The sequence below is a fragment of the Rhinopithecus bieti genome, unplaced genomic scaffold, assembly GCF_001698545.2.
Source record: "Rhinopithecus bieti isolate Rb0 unplaced genomic scaffold, ASM169854v2 scaffold_9899, whole genome shotgun sequence".
NCBI lineage: Eukaryota > Metazoa > Chordata > Mammalia > Primates > Cercopithecidae > Rhinopithecus > Rhinopithecus bieti.
In genome coordinates this window covers 2645058-2661859 of record NW_016806979.1, presented here as the reverse complement: position 1 = coordinate 2661859, position 16802 = coordinate 2645058, and the positions used below count along the sequence as shown (strand labels likewise).

The window sequence follows — 16802 nt, the reverse complement described above, 5'->3', positions numbered from 1 at the left end:
CCTTTACCTCCTGGGTTCAGGCAATTCTCCTGCCTCAGCCTCCCAAGTAGCTGGGATTACAGGCATGCACCACCATGCCCAGCTAATTTTGTATTTTAGTAGAGACGGGGTTTCACCATGTTGGCCAGGCTGGTCTTGAACTCCTGACCTCAGGTGATCCACCTGCCTTGGCCTCCCAAAGTGCTGGGATTACAGGCATGAGCCACCACACCTGGCCGACACCACTGGTCTTAATGCATCAGTATTATTCACAGTTACTGACCTGAGAACCAACCCACTCCTTGTCTAGCTTTTTGGAGGTGGTTAAAAGCAGCTCTAGCTCTCTGGACTCAGCAGGCCTCAGCCCTGCTCTGTGAGTGGTTGGTTTTCTTTCCTTCCCCTTCCCTCCCTTCTCAGGCCTCCTAAAAGTGGAGCACCAGGCAAGCCCAGTGGGTGGGTTGACATACTTTGGGATATTGAAGAGTACTGTTGGCTGGTCCTAATGATCAAAGTGTTTCTAGAAAGGGATGCATCTAAATATCATCTGTTGAAATGCTGAAGACTAGCTCTAATAGGTGAGAGGAGTGACTTGAATCTTTCAATTTAAAAGTGAAATGCTGGCCAGGCGTGGTGGCTCACACCTGTAATCTAAACACTCTGGGAGGCCGAGGCATGTGGATCACCTGAGGTCAGGAGTTCAAAACCAGCCTGGCCAACATGGTGAAACCCATCTCTACTAAAAATACAAAATTAATCAGGCGTGGTGGTGCATGCCTGTAATCCCAGCTACTTGGGAGGCTAAGGCAGAAGAATCACTTGAACCTGGGAGGTAGAGGTTGCAGTGGGCCAAGATCACGCCACTGCACTCCAGCCTGGGCAACGAGTGAAACTCCATCTCAAAAAAAAAAAAAAAAAAAGTGAAATGCTGTCAAATCTCAAGTCCTTCTGTAAGGAGGCATTTGGGAGACACCATCCACCTGTCTTCTCTTTCTCGCGTTCTAAGGGAAGTCATTGAAAAGCACGCCCGCTTCCGGCAGATGTGCAACAGCTTCTTCGTAGACCTGGTGTCCACCATGTGCTTCAAGGACAACGCTCCGCCTGAGAAGGAAGTGATTGAGAGCCTGCTCTCTCTCCTCTTCGTCCAAAAGGAGCTCCTAAGAGACGCTCCCCAGAGTAGGTTGCTTTCTTCCTGTAAACCTAGCAGCTCATTTCTTCATCTCACTTCTGCACGTCTCATGCAGTGAGCTGCCTTTCTCTTTCTGGTTTAAGGACGCCGTGAACACACAAAATCTCTCTCTCCATTCAATGATGTTGTGGATAAGACTCCTGTCATCCGCTCAGTGATACTGAAACTGCTTTTGAAGTACAGGTAAGAACAACATGGAGACTTGCTTCTAGAAAGCCCTGGCTTTTTCTCTTCATTTCATTGCGGCGTTCTCTTTGTTACCAAGTCTCCTTGTCGTGACTAGTAGGTAGTACGTGATCTTGGGGAGCTTTTTCGGTGAGACACGACCTGGTTACTTGTACTGGCTGTGTATTCTGACATTGTCACATGTAGGCACATGAGTTTAGTATTCCCACAAGCACACATCTAGCAAGAAGCCAACAGTGCTGTGAAGGGACCACGGTGGTGTGAAGGAACCACGGTGCTCTGAAGGGACCATGGTGCTGTGAAGGGACCACGGTGGTGTGGACACAGAACTCAAGAGGACGGAATCTGTGGGCTGAGCCTGGTTCCACAGTGGTCCAGCTTTCTGATTTTTCAGATGGTAGCTTAGAATCCTGCTCACCCTGAATGTCCTAGATGTCTTCTAAGTTTCTGTTCCCCTGATCATGGGCTCTATTTCCTTGTGAAAGGATGCTGACATCCGAGAATAGTATCACCTGTGGTACTTGTATTGATCTAATATTGCAGTTCTCAAAGTGTTGGTATGGACCCTTGGGTGTGAGGTGGGTCTCTGAGGTTAAAACTATTTTAAAAATTAGATTACTAAGATAAATTTGCCCTTTTTAAAAAACATGTTGATGCTTATGTTACAAAAGCGGTGATGAGTGAAACTGCTGGCCCCTCACGTGAAGACGCAGTAGCTGTAGACATTGTTTTCTTCACCGCCATGCACACGTGGTTTTCTTCATGCCAGTTTCATTAGTTTTACTAAATCTTGACTCTTGAGGATTTGGTTTCTTAATGTTTTGTGGAAATGGGAAGCACACACAAAACACTCCCACTACTCGCAGAAAATCACTCATGACAAGCCCTGAGTTATCAGCCGGCTGCTGTGTTCATGGACTGCCACTCGTGCCGGGAGAAAGGATGCACACGATACAGGTGTCCAGGGCTGGCCAGGCCTCTCCTGGAAATAAGCAAAGTGAGCCGGCCTCAGCCAAACATCTGACAATGTTGGTTGGTGATGACAACATTCAAGCTTTATAAGCTGAAATTAAAATTCTGAAAAGCTTATATTCTTCACTACGAGCCTGTGAGCTTTTGAATACTTAAAGACATTTCGGGGCAATTTGTGGTGATATTAATGAATATGGATTTTTTTTTTAAACACAGAATAAAAATGTGTCAACCTTTACAAGACTTGCACAGCCCAGTGAACCAATATTTTCCAAATGACCAATGCTTGATGTCACGAAATCTGTGGGTCAAAAAAGAAAAAATTCTATTTAAAGCATGGGCAGACCTTTTAACATAATTGACTGAAAAATGCATTAATACAGGTTTAGGCTCCACATTGCAATTAACCTTTAGACATGACCATTTATCACTGTTGGCACAGCATTAAGGAATAATATCCACAATGATCTGCAAAAACTATTAAAATGTTCCTCACTATTCTGAGTGTATGAGGACAGATTTTCCTCATATTCTCCGATATGGCGCAGCGAGGGGGAGCAGAAGCAGGGCAGGCAGGCCGCTGACTTCCAGGAGCCAGGCCTCAGGGCCAGTGCAGGAATGGAAGACCAAGCCACTCTTTTCACTGATTCATGTTTTGGAAACATATTTTAAATGTTACTTAACATGTAACAGCTTTATTGTTATTTTAAATGAATGTATATTTTGAAACCTGTTTTAATGTCTCATAATTCCTATCATAAATATTGATAATATGGCTGGGCGTGGTGGCTCAAGCCTGTAATCCCAGCACTTTGGGAGGCCGAGACGGGCGGATCACGAGGTCAGGAGATCGAGACCATCCTGGCTAACATGGTGAAACCCCGTCTCTACTAAAAAATACAAAAAACTAGCCGGGCGAGGTGGCGGGTGCCTGTAGTCCCAGCTACTCGGGAGGCTGAGGCAGAAGAATGGCGTAAAACCCGGGAGGTGGAGCTTGCAGTGAGCTGAGATCCCGCCACTGCACTCCAGCCTGGGCAACAGAGCGAGACTCCGTCTCAAAAAAAAAAAAAATATTGATAATATAACCCACATGAAAGCTCTTCGAGGTTCTCAATTTTTAAGACTATAAAAGGGTCCTGAAACCAAAGCTTGAGGACAGCTGGTCTAAAATGTGAGTTTTATACTCCTCCAGTATTATGCTAAAAGGTTTTCTATAAAATCTTAGAAACTACATATATGTATGTATGTATGTTTATACACACACACACAGAGGACAGATGACCGATAGATGCTTTTTTAGTAAGGTGTGTCTCCAGATCTGAGAAAGCCAGGAATAATATTTCTCTTTCTGCAGCTTCGATGATGTAAAAGATTATATTCAGGACTACTTGACCCTGTTAAAAAAGAAAGCATTCATAATTGAAGATAAAACTGAACTGTACATGCTCTTCATCAACTGCCTGGAGGTAAGCGAACTCTCCTTCCCTGAATTTCTTTGGGAAACTGAACCACATGGTTTAAAATTTACAGAATATAACTTTAGTCAGTATAATTAACAAATGCTCTGTTCCTTGCAGAAAAGAAGGTCTCCAAGACACTGCTTCTGCCTTCAGCAATGTATATATTGGCATTTATGTGCATATACATACAAAATTGAAGTCTGGGAGAATATACCACCAAAGTTAACAGTGGTTATCACTGAGTGGGGACATGATGGATTTTTTTTATTATCTTCATATTTTTATATGAAGATAAAATAAAAATAAATATAAATAAGGGATATTAGGTTTCCATGAGTCAAGAAATTTACACTGAAACCTACAACAACATTCTTTATCCTTTTCTACAGTCACACTGGCAACCGTAGAAGCTTGAAAAGAATAATATCCTTTTCTTTCTTCTTCCTTGTTCCTCAGGATTCAATACATGAGAAGACCAGTGCTTGCTCCAGAAATGATGAACTGAACCACCTAAGAGAGGAAGGTCGTTTCCTTAACACGTATTCTCCAGTAAGACGTGGCCGAGAGCCGGCCAACGAGGCCTCAGTTGAATACCTGCAAGAGGTGGCCCGGATCCGCCTCTGCCTGGACAGAGCTTCAGATTTCCTCTCGGAGCCTGAGGGAGGCCCAGGCAAGTCTTCTCTGCCTTGCTTTACTTTGGGTGTAAAGACTCTGTCATTTAGAAATTCAGGAAGTATGGGAAACTAGTTCTTAGAACAGACTATGACTGGGCTTTTCCACGTCCCCTCTCCTCTGGACGTGTTTCTGTGAATGCCTGTGGGTAGGTCCTGTGCCCTCTGGTTGGCCTTGTGTCCTACAATAAATGCCCTAAGTCACCCGCTGCTCACCCACTTGCTCGTTGGCCTCTCAGAGATGGCCCAGGAGAAGCAGTGCTACCTGCGGCAAGTCAAGCACTTCTGCACCCGGGTGGAGAACGACTGGCACCGGGTGTACCTGGTGCGGAAGCTCAGCAGCCAGCGGGGGATGGAGTTCGTGCAGGGCCTCTCCAAGCCCGGCCATCCGTGCCAGTGGGTGTTCCCCAAGGAAGTCATTGAGCAGCAGGTGAGAAGTGGGGCCCGGCAGCCCACAAACATGCACCCCCACAGCCTCATACACCCCAAATCCCACACACCACCCCACCCTCACACCACCCACCAACACACCCCCACACCCCACCCTCACACCCAGGGATGGTGCCACTGCTTCTGCGTTCCGCCCGCCCTCAGCATCCCCAGAGCCAGGAAGGAAACCTGCGCTTGTCTGTCTGGTCCTTTGTGTCTGTGCTTCAGCTGATTCGCCCCAGCTTATGATCATGTTACACCACCTGCTGTAGGGCCAAGGTAAGGACACTCACCTCAGAGCTTCTTTAATTAGGCATCACTTCTCATTGAATTTCACTCAAGGAAAGTAGAACATTTTTGTGGCCTTTGCTTTCAGCAAATGAAATGTAGTCCAGCTTGCAAGGTGCGACCTTTTTACCTCTGGCAGGCAAGAGGCAAGAGCAAGAACGAGGAATATAATTGCATAAGAGGCTTCAAGGCTAGGCTGGGCGCAGTGGCTTACACCTGAAATTCCAGCACTCTGGGAGGCCGAGGTGGGCAGATCACTTGAGGTCAGGAGTTCATCAAGACCAGCCTGGCCAACATGGTGAAACTTCGTCTCTACTTAAAAAAAAAAAAAAATTAGCTGGATGTGGTGGTGGGTGCTTGTAATCCCAGCTACTTGGGAGGCTGAGGCAGGATAATTGCTTGAATCTGGGAGGCAGAGGTTGCAGTGAGCTGAGACTGCACCACTGCACTCCAGCCTGGGTGACAGAGTGAGACTCTGTCCCAAACAAACAAAAAAGGCTTCAAAGCCTCTCAGTGGTCCTTTCCAGATGCCCAGAAATTAACAAATTCTTATTGTCCTGGGGATACAAAAATGGTACTAAGAACCCCGGCATTGTTTGACCACCTGGGGTTTAGAGTTGACATGATTTGAGCCACCCGGCCTCAGGTGTGTGGTGCGATGCCATGAATGGAAGAAGCAAGCACCTCCCCAGGTAGCACTGCCATCGACAGACGTTCCCTGCACTCGCACCTCTTCCTCTACTGCAGAGGAAGCTCCCTGTGAAGACGGCACCAGACTGTCCTGCCTCAGACCAGGTCGGGGAATCCCAGCTCGGCTGCCTTTAAACCTCGATCACTAGGTTCCTGCACCCATTAATACGGTTCTTTGCAAAACATTCCTCCCATCGTTCACCCCCAACTAACCCCTGTATTCCTGGGGCTGCAGAAGGACCACCCAGGCCAGATGGATAGGTACCTGGTGTACGGCAATGAATACAAGGCTCTCCGTGATGCTGTGGCCAAAGCTGTCCTCGAGTGCAAGCCGCTGGGCATTGAGACTGCTCTGAAGGTAGGGTGGGCCCCTGGCTTCTCTCTGATACCAGGTGGCATCCCTTGGAGCCTGCGTGTTCCCTGGTTTATGTCAAATGATGCAGGGTGGTGGACCACTGACGCGGCCCATCATGTGACACTATTGGAAGTCACGTGCCCACGGCCTCCAGGGTGCACCTGGCCGGTGTGCGTGAACCAGTGGCTGGAACAGGACAGCTACGGCAGCTGAGCTGACAATTTGCTGTGTCTTGCTGATCTGCCAAGGCCATCAGCAGCGTCTTTTGATTTATGTCCATTACTTCCTTTGAGACCCTGCTGGAAAACAAAGATGCTGACACAACTATTAATAGCAAATTCATATCTATATGTATTCATAGTTCAGATATGCTTGTGTGTTTAATAAAAATACATATGTTGGTGTAGTGTGGGAAGTTAAAAAATATAAAGATGTTTTTAGAATCTAACCTTTAAATTGGTCTGGTCTTGCTTCCTTTTTGAGTCCCTGTGCCAGGAAAAGAGGAAATAGAAAATACTCTTTCTGCTTAGGAGAAGTTTCTAAGACCAGTGAAGGAGTCAGAAGAACAGATGGTGATTCCATTGCTTCTGTCATTAAGCTGGCTGCTAAATATGCATTGAGTTTAATCTGAGAGTATTTCAGGAACTTTGTAGCCCAAAAGTTGCTCGCCAAAAGATGGCCCATGTGGGGCATGACCCCGGGTGTCCAGGCCTGGAAAAGGCTCCTTCCCCAAGGGGTGGGTTGAACAGGCTCCTTCCCTGGTGGGTGGGTTGAAAAGGCGCCTTCCCCGAGGAGTGGGTTGAGGGCTGAGACACTTTTCTTTTCACATGCAACCTTCGCGAGCCTCTGGCCCTTAGGTAGATCTGGTGGACTGGGGCGGGGGGCAGGCCTCAATCCTATAATCCCAGCACTTTGGGAAGCCAAGTGGGCAGATCACAAGGTCAGGAGTTTGAGACCAGCCTGGCAAACATGGTGAAACCCCATCTCTACTAAAAGAAAAGAAAAAAAAATTCGCTGGGCATGGTGGTGTGCGCCTGTAATCCCAGCTACTCGGGAGACTGAGTTAGGAGAATCGCTTGAACCCGAGAGGCAGAGGTTGCAGTGAGCTGAGATCGTGCCACTACACTCCAGCCTGGGTGACAGAGCAAGACTCCATCTCAAAAAAAAAAAAATCTGTTGAGCTTTTAAATTCTCACTTGATACCCTTGATTTTGCAGGCCTGCAAGACCCCCCAAAGCCAGCAGTCAGCCTACTTCCTGTTAACACTGTTCAGAGAGGTGGCTATTTTGTATAGATCCCACAATGTAAGCCTCCACCCTACACCAGAGGTGAGTAACCACCTGCAGGGCTGTGTTCAAAGTCTCAGTATTTGGAGGGACTTTATTCAATAGAATGAAACTTATCAACACAAATCATGCCATAATTTTTTTTTAATCTAGGATAGAGGCTTTCAACCTCGTTATGTGGAGGAACTATTTTCTGTTTAACCCAAAGCTTGTAGAATTATAATGAAAACTAAAGCCAAGAACAACAGATAATGTAAAACAAAATAGAATATCAAAATTAATGCTTACATATGTGGATGCTCTGTTTGTATATGCACAATTCTCTTCTCTGAAAAATTTCCCCCTCAAATGGTGGTGATTTCTCCATATTTACCTCGATATTTGATGTATATTTGGTGTCAGTGTATGCCTAAGAGCAGTTCACACAATATTGTTTGATACATCTTAATGTTAAGTTTTTTTTTCCTGTCAGCAATGTGAAGCTGTGAGCAAATTCATTGGCGAATGCAAGATCCTTTCACCTCCTGAGATCAGCCATTTTGCAACATCGCTCATGGACAATTCTCTGCCATTGTTGAGGGCGGGCCCCAGTGACAACCACCTTCAGGGAACAGTGACAGAAATGGCCATTCATGCTGCAGCTGTCCTTCTGTGTGGACAGAATAAAGTCTTGGAACCCCTAAAGAATCTGGCCTTCTCCCCAGCCAACATGGCGGTAAGAGTAGGCCACAATTCCATCAGCCTTCACCGGAACACCCCCCAGAGCTTGTCACTGTAGAGACCGAGCTGCAGCCATGGGAACCCTTGAGCATCTTTATCTCCTCAGTTCTCTGCCTTTGTGTCACTTGATTCTTGAGCACACAAGACAGTGACAGACTTGCCTTGCCCTTTGTTACTTCACAGGGAGCTGTTTTCTTCACAGATCGCTTCAGAAGTCCAGTAGAAGGAAAGCAGAGTTCCCTTTCTTCCTCTAGGCCTCCTGCTGAGCAGCAGCACCCAGGCGACAAGCTCACTTATCTACAGCTATCTCTGTTTTCTTGTTTTTCAGCATGCTTTTCTTCCAACCATGCCTGAAGACTTGCTGGCTCAAGCTCGGAGGTGGAAGGGTCTGGAGGGAGTCCACTGGTACAGTAAGTGTTGGGGTCTGGGTGTCCAGATGCTTTGAAGCATTGGGTTCGACTTGGGGTCCATGTGGTTTGTGACTCAGGGTTCAAAACCACCTGCATTCTACCCGTGGCATCTGCAGAAGATGAATGGCTAGAAGGAGCTGGCACTCTGCCGGCTAGATGATCCAAACCATTTCATTTCTTTGTTGTGTGCAAAAGGCGCTCTGTGATGCACTTCTGTTTTCTGGAATAGGCCATTTTGGGAGTAGGAAGGACTGGGAACCACATCAGAGACACATTCAAAGGCCCATCACAAAACAAAAGTTTTTGACACAAAGATAGCTCTTCTGAAATATATGAAATATAGAACTGGGAGACTGACTCATATAACCCATGACATGTAAATTTTGCTGTTGCCTGAGTAAATATTTTAAAACTAGTTTTTAAAGTTATAAAATATGCTCATGACAAAAAAAAAAAAACCAAAGAGGATAGAAAGGTCTAGAATCCTGTCCACCTCGCCTCCAAAAGTACCGCTGGTGTGGCCTATATTCTAATTGCTTTTTATTTCGTAAAATTAGACTCAGACATTTTTCACTGACAACATACATTTATTAAGCTTCAGGCAGGTGTCATATAACTTAACAAATTAGTGTGGGGTGCTCTGGACACTCATTCTCATATTTTGGTCAGGGCCAGAGAGTAGAGTTAGCTTTCCCTTTTCAATGTGGGTCATTCAGGGAAACCTCATCAGCCAATGTGTGTCCTGTTCTCTTCACAGCTTGTCCCAACGGCCATCCTTGCTCCGTGGGAGAGGTGAGTCTTGGTATTTAAGATAGGGTTTGAGGGGTGGCGTGCACTCCTGGGTTAGAGGAAGGGGATCATAGGTGAGGAGAGTGAGGCTCTCGGCCTTCCAGGAGAGCACAGGCTCACCGAGGACTGCCCAGGGTGCTCTGAGCAGGGCAACATCAATGGCGCTAAGGGTTTCTAGCCCTGGGCTTCTCAGCCTCAGCACTGTGGACATGGCTCTGTGGTGCGGGCTGTCCTGTGCACTGCAGGCTGTCTGGCAGTATGCCTGACCTTGAGTCCCTGGATGCCAGGAGCACCCCCTCCTCCCAGTGTGACAACTAAAACCAGACACTGACCAAGGTCCCCTGGGAAAGAAAATTGCTACTGGTTGGGAACTGCTGCTAGCCATTCGTTCTAGGCACTGCAGCATGGGGTCAGTGAGCCTTTTCTTGATAGAATGGCAAGGTGTTGCGTGGACCACAGGCTGCATTATTAGCCCTCAGAGGAGGTGTGGTCCAGATGCCAAAGGAAAAGCCACGTGTAGACTGTGCACCATGGGGAAGGACTGTTGCTTCCTCTCTGGATTCCCAAGCATCTAGCCCAGAGCCCTCCGTACACAGTATCTGTACTTGCAGAGCAAGAGGCTGGTGGGTTGAGCTGATACGTGCTAGTTATTCGTGGTGTTTCGTCAGCTGGTTGAGACAGTGTCTGGCTCTCTTGCCCAGCCGGGAGTGCAGTGACATGATCATTGCTCACAATAAACATTGAACTCCTGGGCTTGAGCGATCCTCCTGTCTCGGCCCCCAAAGTGTTGGGATTATGAGCCACTGTGCCCAGCCTGATAGATGTCATTTAATAACATATATAAGAGACACAGAGGGAGAAAAACTGATACATACACTTTTCTGAGCTTCAACCACTTCCTTGTCCAAGAAATGAGACTGAAATAGATTCTAAGAATGATCCCAGCTCTGAAATTCTGTGACTGGTTTGGTGTGTTATCAGCTGTGACTCTCAGTATATAGTAGCACAATATCTGATTTCGAAAAATGAGCCTTTGGAAGTAGATTATATGATTGGACTTTTTTAAATAAAAAAGTCCAACCCAGGTGTGGTAGGTCACACCTGTAATCCCAGCACTTCGGGAGGCTGAGGCAGGTGGATTGCTAGAGCCCAGGAGTTTGAGACCGGCCTGGGCAACACGTTGAAACCCTGTCTCTACAAAAAACACAAAGCATCAGCAGGGCATGGTGGTGCATGCATGCATGCATGTGGTCCCGGCTACTTGGGAGGCTAAGGTAGGATGATTGCTTGAGCCTGAGGAGGTCAAGGCTGTAGTGAGCTGTGATGGTGCCACTGCACTCCTGCCTGGAGGACAGAGCGAGGCTCCGTCTCATAAAAATAAATATATGAAAAAGTCCAAATGGATATAAGGAAGTCAGTTTGGAAGCTATTCCAGTATTCTTGGTATTAGATCATGAAGTGCTACAGGGTAGTGTGATAGATGGAGGAATAGAAAAAGTGCTGAATATGAGAAAGGAAGGTTGAATTTTATGTATTTGTCTATAAAGTGTCACTCTGGGAATAAAGCTTAAATTGTCCCACTTATTAAAAAAAAAAAAAACAAAAACAGTTCCAATTGCCCATGTGCAACATTAGTGAGTACCTACCCTGTCCCCATGGGCTCTCCACCCACCCGAAACAAGCACACACTGGAACAGACAATCCAAAGGTGCTCACGTTCGCCAGTGATAAGGAGGTGTTCATTTGCATGATGGCGTTTGTGCATAAAATGGTACTGCTCCAGAAGTGGTTCCGAGTACCCTCTGTCTTCACCGTAGTGTGGCAGGCCGATGGAACAGAGCACCTGCATTGACTGCCATGCGCCGATTGGAGGCATTAATCACAGACCTCAGGACGGCTTTAACCTGGTCAGGTATGTGGGTCAGGATTGTATTTCCTAAGTACTCAAACCTTGGGGCGTTGGGCTGTTTTTATTCCAGCTGATAAAGTGATACTCAAGATAGTACTAATTACTCCAGTACACGTGGACCTGTGTCATACTGAATAGCAATGCCAAAGTCCCAGCAGTCACACAGCAGGGAGGCCTCTGATCTGTTGTTGGCTCCCTGGGCCCTGAAATGCAAAGCAGGCTACACATTCATACCTGTTAATATGAATACAGATGTCTTCCTTTTGGGCCTTGGGTGCAGCCTCTGTAGAAATATGCATGACATAAACAGATGATCTAATTCACGGGAACATCTATGTCTGCCGGACCAAAACCTGGGCTTCCGTCTGTCTCAGCAGATGCTATCTCACTTGCCAGCAATCTTAGCTTTCTCCATTTTTTGCTTTTTGAGAAAAATGAAGGAGACATAGTCTTATGAAATACCAGACTTCAGAATCCAGATACAAATCCGATCCCACAATCCCATGCTGGGATGAGTGTGGTTCTAACTGCTCCTTTCAGAGAGTGAGTGGGACCTGCATGGGGGCTTCATATTCTGACTGTTCCCTGCAGTCACAGCTTAAGAAACTATCACAGTGTCCTCCAACCTCTAATGGTTTTGCCATTGAAAGTATCTGCCACACTGCATCTCCTGTCTGCTGGACTTTGGATCCTAGTTTTTCCTTTGGGGAAATAAGAATATGGACACCCATAGGATGCCGACTGTCCTCCCACACTCTAGCTGTTCTTAGCCCAACCACTCCTCTCCCAACAAAGACTTCAGTGGAAAAGACGGGTCCAGGCCTGCATCCTAACACCCTGCCCGGGGATCAGCATCAATACCACATAAGCGCAGCCACTTGGCGCTGAGAACGCAGTGGGGTCTGGTCCGCCGGACAGGCGAGTCTGTCATGAGACTCTTAGGAACATGGTCCAGGCTTAGTGGAACAGCAAGTACTTCTGACATAACTCTCTTCTCAGCTGTGAGCCTCACTCCGAGTGCTGAGAAGGTGCAGTGTGCCGAAGTGGTCAGCCTCAGCCTCTACCCTGTGTTCTCTCATTCTTTCCAGCAACAGCACAGACAGAACACAGACCGGCCATGTGCTAGGCGACCCGCAGCAGAGAGACGTGGTGACGTGTGACCGAGGGCTGCCCCCAGTGGTCTTCATCCTTATCCGGCTACTCACTCACTTGGCTCTGCTTCTGGGAGCTTCCCAGAGTTCCCAGGTATAACCCGGTGCTGCCAAATGATGTACCGAGTTACTCTAGGAAGAACCTGCTTTCACTTCTTCCCAGGGAGTCCTTTTGTCTCAAGTCCTAGCTGCCATCTATGCATTTTGAAGCTCATTAGTCTACAAAGAAATATCCAGGTTACACATCTCCATGTTTCCCCCTGTGGCACATGACGGTATATGGGGGAACTACTCCCCAGATTATATAAAATCCACGTCAAATTAACACTCTGTGTCTTTGGTCCACATCTGGGAGTAGAGAGGCTGACATCTTCATTATTTTACCTGTGTCTTCATTGTAGCTCTAGGGAGGAAAGAACACACTGTATAACCAAGATGGCCAACAGTACAGTCTGAAGATTCTTTATCTCACTGTAATAACAGAAAAGCCAGCAGCTGCTCCGCTTGCTAGCCTTCCTTTCACCTGTTTGAATCACGCGTGGATCACTCCGCAGTTTTCATCTTAGAAACCGCCTTCCGCCTCTATGCTGGTGCTCCACTCCCCATGGCCTCTACAGGCTCACCATCTTCTCTCCAAACCAGATCCCGCTAAATGCTCTGTTCCGTTGCCCCCACAGGCTCTGATAAACATCATTAAGCCTCCAGTGAGAGATCCCAAAGGCTTTCTGCAGCAGCACATCCTGAAGGACCTGGAGCAGTTGACCAAGATGCTGGGACACAGTGCCGACGAGACCATCAGTGTGGTCCACCTTGTCTTGCGCAGGCTTCTCCAAGAGCAGCACCAGCTCTCTGGCAACAGTGAGGGCAGGGGCAGGGGCAGGGGCTGGGCGGGGATCACACAGCACAACGACAGCAGAAGCAGGCTTGCTCTCTTGGCGGGCCACCCCACATGCAGCCAGTCTGAGCTCTGTCTGTGCTGTTGCTGGAGACAATGAGAGAACACACAGAGAAAATCGTGTCTAGGGAAGGCGATGCCTGGAGCTGAAAAAAGGAAGCACTTTGCTTGCCCAGAGGCTTGAAGGAGCTGCTCTGTTCTCTCCATTCACCCCTGCCTGGCTAAGACCTGCAGTATTCGGGAGCGTCTGCACACACGTGTTCAGTGTGCATATATGGGGAGTCTTCAGTGCTGAAGTCAGCCCCGTAGACCACTCCCCTGCCACGCTGGGGGCACGTGTTGTCCACACAGAGCGTGTGTTGTCAAAGGATCAATCACCATCACAGTTGTGTGCTGATTAAATGTTTATATGTCCACAATTATGTAAAAAAAAGAAAGCTATAAAATACTGTATTCACCGAGCTAATTTTCTATTTTAAAAATTTAAATTCATAAAGAAAGAGAAGGTCTATAAGACAACTTAGAAAAATGGTTATCTGTGAGTGGTGGAATTAAAAGTGATTTTCTTTTGCTAATCTGCAGAAATCACAATTACCACTGTGAGGACAATATTAATTTAAAATAATAATAGCAATAAGAAGTACTGTCCCATGACAAGAAAATCTGCTCCCACCTCAGCTACTTCTTTGCCCGAAACTGGCCTTCCTATTTATTTTCCATTTTGAACAATCTGATTTTATTTTAAGCCTCTTATTCTGGTGGGATTTCAGCGAGGTGAGCGCACCCACAGTCACACCGATGAAATGACAGAATCCTGGAAGCAGGCGGAGGGTTCCCGCAGCACTCCGCATCTGTGTGGTCTGCCTCAGGGCTTGGGTGGCAGCAGCTGAGATGGCTGGTGGTAGCCCGGCCACTGTTACCATGCCCTGGGTTTTGGAGCTTAAGTTCTGTTCTTTCAGTAATTTTTTTCAAAATGGTTCTAAGATTACAATTATGTAGGGTGGAGGAATTTTTAGAGATTGACGTTATCTTCAAAAGGTCATTAAGTTGGTGGTAACAGCAGGAACTATTTCAAAATACTTAATTTAGAAATCTATTACCTCAAAATGAGTGTTATTTCTATTAAACACTTATCTAGTGTTTATTATATGCAGACTGCTGTGTTCTTTGTGCCTTGGGTAACCTACACATTTGGAGTTTTCTTGCAGGGTTTTTAAATTTTGACACAAGATTGTCAACCAAAGAAATGAGGAACAACTGGGAAAAGGAAATCGCAGCTGTGATTTCTCCTGAACTGGAGGTAAGCAGTAGGTGGGGATAGCTGTGTTGCTCCTCTGACCAGAAAGGAAGGGTCCCGGCGTCTGCTGAATGCTCCTTGCCTGTTGCCCCTCATAGCGGTGCCAGCAAAAACCTTTGGCTGAGCCCCAGATGCTGATGCTCCCCACCTCAAGTCACTCCGTCCTCCTCCTGTCCCCAAGTGCTCTTCCCTCCTGCAGCTGGTCATGAAGTCAGTCCGAGGAATTCCTGGGAATCCAGCAAGTGCAGGCAGTACTTTTCTCTCCATGCAGAATGTAATGTACAAGGCAGAGAAACTATCACATATATACCCACTAAAAATGAACTGACAATCATAGATTAATTACTCGTCTAGCAGCCAGAACGTTACTAAGAGTAATATAGATTTCTGAATCTCATTCTGTTTGGGGAGACATACATCTATAAACAAAGAACACTGAAATTAGAAGATTAAAGGGAATACCTGATTACATGCTCAGAGCAGGGGATAAATGCCCTAATATGCAGACACCCACCGGTGGAGTTACTGGGTGTTCCAATCTGTTTGTAGCAATACCTCACTTCCAGAATTCTGTTTCATTTTCTCCATCCAGCGTCTAGATAAAACCCTTCCCACCATGAATATTCTCATCAGCCAAGATAAGCGTATCAGCTCTAACCCTGTGGCCAAAATAATCTATGGTGACCCAATGACCTTCCTGCCCCACCTGCCCCGGAAAAGTGTGGTCCATTGCTCTAAGATTTGGAGCTGCAGAAAAAGAATTACAGTTGAGTACCTGCAGCACATTGTGGAACAGAAAAATGGCAAAGAAACAGTGCCCATCCTCTGGCATTTCCTGCAGAAGGTACGTCTGGCTCACTGTGGCTCCTTCCCTTTTTCGGTACAGAGTTCCCCAGGAGACCTGAAGGCCCTGGGCTTTTACGTAGTATAATCAATTCCTAAAGCCAGAGCATCTTCACAGGCTATTTCAATTATTTGATTTTGAATAGAATGTAGAAGACTCAGGGCTAGAGATTTTCATACATATCAAACCATACGACTGCCAGAAGCATCAAGTCACAGACGAAATACACACCCAGGTTGGGATTAGCAGTGACCTGTGGGGAAGCTGGAGGCCAGGAGAGGACCTCCCCTCATCACTCAGCCAGACAGAAAAGGACGCAGTTCTTTCCCAGCCGCTGGGTTCCTCTCTGTCCGCATTGCCGGAGCATGGGCAGATCAAACAAAACTCCTCCCTGCGCCCAAGCATCAAGGCGTAGATGGAAGATGGGAGTGAGTGGGTGTGCGCTGGCGGTGGTGGGGTACTGGGGAGCAGTCACGTGTACTGGTCGCATTTGCTGGAATTAGAAATGTATTTTTCTAACTTTCATCCATTTGCAGTTTCATTTTCTACAACAGACTGCCTAATCATTTCTCTCCATGGACTAGTATTTGCTGTCTCGCAAGTATTTGCTTCAGCAGCTTCTCTCCGTACCATGGGCCCAAGGGACAGATTTCCTTCATCAGCCCTTGGTGGACGCTGCTGATGCGTCAGCTCCATCGAGCCTGGGCTCCCTCTTCTCCGTCCTCCATTTCTGACACTCTGCACTGTCCATAGACTTGTGGGAAGAACAGGAGGGCCCTTTTCCCATTTTCAAGCTCCATGCTGTATCACAGGAAATGACACTGACCAGATAAAACTACAAATACAAGTCTCCCAGCCAGTCTCAAAGTCTGTATCCCCAATAACATTTTTTAGGTAAATAAAAATTATTACCGGGTGGTCTTCCCTTCTCCAGGAAGCAGAGCTGAGGCTGGTAAAGTTCCTGCCTGAGATTTTGGCCCTGCAAAGAGGTCTAGTGAAGCGGTTCCAGAACGTCCCGCAAGTTGAATACAGCTCCATCAGAGGCTTCCTCAGCAGCCACAGCTCAGGTGTGGCTCTGCTCTGACAAGACCAGGACTGTCCCGCGTCTGGTGGTTCGAAAGGATCACTGCATAGGGGGACAGGGTGGGGAGGAGGGAGGAGGTGTTGATTGGGGCTCTACAGCCTAAGCTGGGTGGGGGGAGGGAGGTGCTGATGGGGGCTCTACAGCCCAAGCTCTCAGCATGCGGTGAAGGGTGCTTGAACCCCAAAAACATATTAGAAGCCT

At 47.1% G+C, this 16802-nt stretch overlaps 2 protein-coding genes and 3 long non-coding RNA genes across 6 annotated transcripts in view; 1 reads left to right on the top strand and 4 right to left on the bottom strand.

The window, feature by feature from the left end:
• RNF213 (ring finger protein 213) overlaps positions 1–16802 on the top strand; it is a 147871-nt gene that overhangs the window by 121371 nt on the left and 9698 nt on the right. The window contains exons 47-62 of one of the 2 annotated variants that reach the window (XM_017879305.1): positions 983–1152; positions 1249–1348; positions 3678–3789; positions 4240–4453; positions 4694–4884; positions 6097–6219; positions 7434–7544; positions 7975–8217; positions 8551–8632; positions 9390–9424; positions 11239–11333; positions 12419–12575; positions 13159–13339; positions 14585–14676; positions 15266–15517; positions 16452–16584. In XM_017879305.1, the coding sequence (XP_017734794.1) occupies positions 983–1152; positions 1249–1348; positions 3678–3789; positions 4240–4453; positions 4694–4884; positions 6097–6219; positions 7434–7544; positions 7975–8217; positions 8551–8632; positions 9390–9424; positions 11239–11333; positions 12419–12575; positions 13159–13339; positions 14585–14676; positions 15266–15517; positions 16452–16584 (2291 nt within the window). Of the gene's footprint in view, positions 1–982; positions 1153–1248; positions 1349–3677; positions 3790–4239; positions 4454–4693; positions 4885–6086; positions 6220–7433; positions 7545–7974; positions 8218–8550; positions 8633–9389; positions 9425–11238; positions 11334–12418; positions 12576–13158; positions 13340–14584; positions 14677–15265; positions 15518–16451; positions 16585–16802 lie in introns of both variants that reach the window. The other variant, XM_017879306.1, reaches the window with a different exon arrangement.
• On the bottom strand, positions 2522–5312 carry LOC108534146 (uncharacterized). The gene is made up of 2 exons (XR_001886895.1): positions 5177–5312; positions 2522–2624 (listed from the first exon to the last, which is right to left on the bottom strand). It is a non-coding gene; the product is annotated as an uncharacterized LOC108534146 (long non-coding RNA).
• On the bottom strand, positions 6226–16504 carry LOC108534148 (uncharacterized). The gene is made up of 3 exons (XR_001886897.1): positions 16430–16504; positions 11565–11751; positions 6226–6515 (listed from the first exon to the last, which is right to left on the bottom strand). It is a non-coding gene; the product is annotated as an uncharacterized LOC108534148 (long non-coding RNA).
• On the bottom strand, positions 8645–10175 carry LOC108534145 (uncharacterized). Its single transcript, XM_017879309.1, has one exon. The coding sequence runs from the start codon at positions 9885–9887 to the stop codon at positions 9384–9386; it is 504 nt and encodes a 167-aa protein (XP_017734798.1). The 5' UTR covers positions 9888–10175; the 3' UTR covers positions 8645–9383.
• The window catches only part of LOC108534147 (uncharacterized), a 35368-nt gene continuing 35123 nt past the window's right edge, over positions 16558–16802 (bottom strand). The window contains exon 3 of the long non-coding RNA XR_001886896.1: positions 16558–16643. This is a non-coding gene — a long non-coding RNA (uncharacterized LOC108534147). The remainder of the gene's footprint in view (positions 16644–16802) is intronic.

What these genes read in the sequence shown, in the direction of transcription:
- LOC108534145 (XM_017879309.1), bottom strand. Translation starts at nt 9,887, where the DNA reads ATGCAGCCTGTGGTCCACGCAACACCTTGCCATTCTATCAAGAAAAGG.